Below are 3,600 nucleotides of genomic sequence, written 5' to 3'. Positions count from 1 at the left end.
GACTTTAAAATATTTTATATTAATTATCGAGCCTTGAAAATAATTTAAAATAATATTTTAAAGCTTGAAACTATTTTTCAGGATTTTTGAATCATTTTAAAATAATTAAATCCAATTAAATAATCAATTAATAAATAATTAAACTAATTAATCAATTAATATTTAAATTAATTGATCAATTAATCAATTAATTATTAATTAAAATTAATTAATTAAGTAATTCAGATTTATTTTTGAATTAAAAACGAATTTTGGAATTAAAATAAATGATTTTTAGAATTTTAAAATAATTAAAACTATTTTCAAAATCATTTTATAAAAAGAAATCCTATTTTTGAAAGTATTTAAAACAGAAATCCCAATTTCAAAAGTTTTGTAAATAGAAATCTTGTTTTTAAAAACTTTTTAAAGAACAGGGGCTAAAATGTAAGTTCTTAAAAACTAGGGGGACTAGACAACAATTTTGCCATCCTCCCCTTTCAACATCGCCGGCGGACGGCCGGGAAGCCATTAACGGCGACCCGCCGCCGCGCAAGCTCGCCGGAAAGCTTTAACGAGCTAAGAACTCGATTAAATTCACAGGAGATCATCTACACCTCTCCAGAAACTCATTTATGCAATCAAATCGTCCTAACGATTAACAAAACGATCGGAAAACCAACGGGAAAAACCCGTTGCCATCGTGGCTTCGGTTTTCCGATGAGCATCCTACAGGAATCGTTCGTTGATTCCAAAAATACCATTCAATTCGTTATTAAACGATCTATTTAATCACACTAACAATTTTAGCAGATAACCCCTAAACAAGAAATGCCTAAATTCAATTAAGAACATTCAAACGAATATAAACCCTAATTTCTTCAATCAGAGAATCAAACCCTAATTTAAACATGTTATTGGACTCCAAATTGATCATATGACATATCAAAATCATCAGGAAGAGAAGCTCTACAACATGAAATCATCAAATCATCCAAACAATTGCTCGAACTCGAAACCCAGATTTTAATTCTTAAAAATTCGAATATAAATCAGTAGGAAATTAACCTTTGATTCTACAGTGATTTTGATGGATGATTCTGAAAATACAAATCAATATCTTCGTTTTGAGTATATGCACGCCAAAATCCGATATCGATAACGCCTCCGGATTTGAGTTTGATTACGAAGAACGAAATATAAATATAGTATTTTCTCTGTTTTATAAAGATTTTACTGGTTTGCAAATGATTTTCAGTACGGAAATAATTACGGTAAGGGATATTTATATTTACGGAAAAATAGTATCTCGTTGGATCATTTCGGATATAAAATAGTACGTTTATTTATAAAAACAGATCCAAAACGGTACCGGTTTCGGGATAATTATCCAAATCTGTACAATTTGTACTGTGGTCTTGGTCTCAGCGCCTGGTTACACGTATTACGAGGTGATAATTATTATAGTTTAATAAAAAGATCCCGTTTATCGAAAATACGAGTTTTATTGATTTATCGAAACGAATTTTGTATCGAAAATATTATGCTGGGACCCGCACAGGACAAACCGTACGCCGGATCGAAAAAGTCAAAATATGGAAAATGCTCGGAATATTACAATTAGGTTAGGATGGAGTTCTCGGAAGAGTTTCGGGTTATAAAAATGAAAAAACGGGTGAAGTCGGCTGGTTCCCGATTATATAAAATAGTTTATAAATACTCGGAAAAAGAATTTATTAAATCCATAAATTTCCTATAAAATCACAAATCAACATAAAAATAATTAGGAAGATATGACAATTATCTACATTTAATTTTGGACATATAAAATTAAAATACTCAAATTATATCAATTAAAACATACAAACAAATATACCACTTAACACATAATTCACAGAATAAATACTGAACATGCATAATATTTATTTATTAGCAAAAATAATTACACGATATATCCCAGATATTACAACCACGATGAACTTCCTCTGTCCCGATGCTACATAAAATGGACCAAGTATATCCATTCCCTACATTGACAAATGGATGGGTGTGCTGATGGATGTAAGCCTCTCCGGGGGCTGTCAAACTATGGGAGCGTGCATCTGGCATCTGTTGCATTTCTTCACATAAGCCTTTGCAGCGGCTATCATTTTTGGCTAGTAGAATCCCAAGCGACTTATTTTGTGAGCGAGGGCCCTGCCCCCCAAATGTTTCCAACATATCCTTTCATTGGCTTCCTTAAGCGCTTCCTCTACTTCATGAGTTCTCAAGCACTTTAAGTATGGAATAATGAAAGACCTTTTGTACAAAAGGCCTTCAATCAACGAATATCTCAATATTTTCACTGACAATGTGCATGCCTCCTGGGCATCATCGGAGAACCATCTAGTCTCAAGACAAGTCTTGATTGGATCAATCCAATAACTTGCCATACCAATTTGCGCTATCAAATTTATGACGTGTATGGTAGTGGTCTTCAGGACTTGGAAGTAGATACTTCTCGGGTAGTTCTCGATTTCAGACGAGGCGAACTTAGATAGGCAATCAGCCGCAATGTTCCCCTCTCTAGGAACATGTTCATCATACCATTCATCAAACTGAGTCAGTATTCTCCTCATGATTCTCAAGTACTTGGTCATTGTGTCATCCCTTTCCTCAAACTCTCCATTGACTTGAGCAACAACAAGTCTTGAATCTCCACATACTTTAATGTTCTTGGCCCTCACGGCTCTATCCAAGCTTAAGACGGCTATCAAAGCTTCGTATTTCGCTTCGGTGTTCATAGTTGGGAAGTCCAACTTCAAAATATACTCAATCATGAACCCTTCGGGGCTTTGCAAGACCAGGCCTGCCCACTAGATTTTATTTTAGATGAGCCGTCAAAATGACGAACCCAATACTCTTTTAAAGTCAAATATTCATATTTCTCTTTATTTTTTCCCTCCGGGGTTACTATCTCTTGCCCCCGACTTCTTGGTCGGTAATGGTGCATTCGACCATGAAGTCTACTAAGGCCTAAGCCTTGATAGCTGTTTGAGATTTGTATTTGATCTCAAATTCACCCAACTCAATTTCCCGCTTTATGAGCCTTCTACTTGCTTTCGGGCTATGAAGAATGTTCCTCAAAGGTGGGTCCTTCAGGACTTCGATCTTGTGGGCCTGTAAGTATGTTCTTAACTTCCTCAAGGCTGTGATTAGGGCAAGTGAAAACTTCTCAATTATGGAATAGTTCAGCTCCGCTTCGTGGAGCACCTTTCTCATATAGTAGAAAGGTTTTTGGAGTTTCTGTTCTTCCTTTACTAGGACGACACTCACAACTTGCTCAAAAACCGTAAGGTATAAGTAAAGGATGTCCTCCAGAATAGATTTGGCCAACAACGGGGCTTCAGTCATGTACTTCTTTAGCTGCTCAAAGGCCTCTTGGCTCTCAGTTGTCCACTCAAAGTTCTTCACTTTCTTCAGGGCTTTGAAAAAGGGCAGACATTTTCCTCCAAACTTGGAGATAAACCTCCCTAGTGCCGTAATTTTTACGGTCAGCTTTAGAACAAATTTTGATGGAGTGTGGTGGCTCCATTTCTAGGATGGATTTGATCTTGTTGGAGTTGGCCTCAATTCCTCTTT

The 3,600-nt window shown here is 35.7% G+C and overlaps 1 protein-coding gene across 1 annotated transcript; it reads right to left on the bottom strand.

The window, feature by feature from the left end:
- Positions 1 to 2,135: 2,135 nt before the first annotated feature.
- On the bottom strand, positions 2,136 to 2,762 carry LOC141685657 (uncharacterized). Its single transcript, XM_074490749.1, has one exon. It carries the CDS (start codon positions 2,760 to 2,762, stop codon positions 2,136 to 2,138), a length of 627 nt encoding a protein of 208 aa, XP_074346850.1.
- Between the last annotated feature and the right edge of the window lie 838 nt (positions 2,763 to 3,600).

Source organism: Apium graveolens, chromosome 9, assembly GCF_009905375.1.
Source record: "Apium graveolens cultivar Ventura chromosome 9, ASM990537v1, whole genome shotgun sequence".
NCBI classification, from domain to species: domain Eukaryota; kingdom Viridiplantae; phylum Streptophyta; class Magnoliopsida; order Apiales; family Apiaceae; genus Apium; species Apium graveolens.
The sequence above is the reverse complement of the archived record's forward strand: the minus strand, read 5'-3'. Positions and strand labels throughout refer to the sequence as shown.

What these genes read in the sequence shown, in the direction of transcription:
- LOC141685657 (XM_074490749.1), bottom strand. Translation starts at nt 2,762, where the DNA reads ATGAACACCGAAGCGAAATACGAAGCTTTGATAGCCGTCTTAAGCTTG.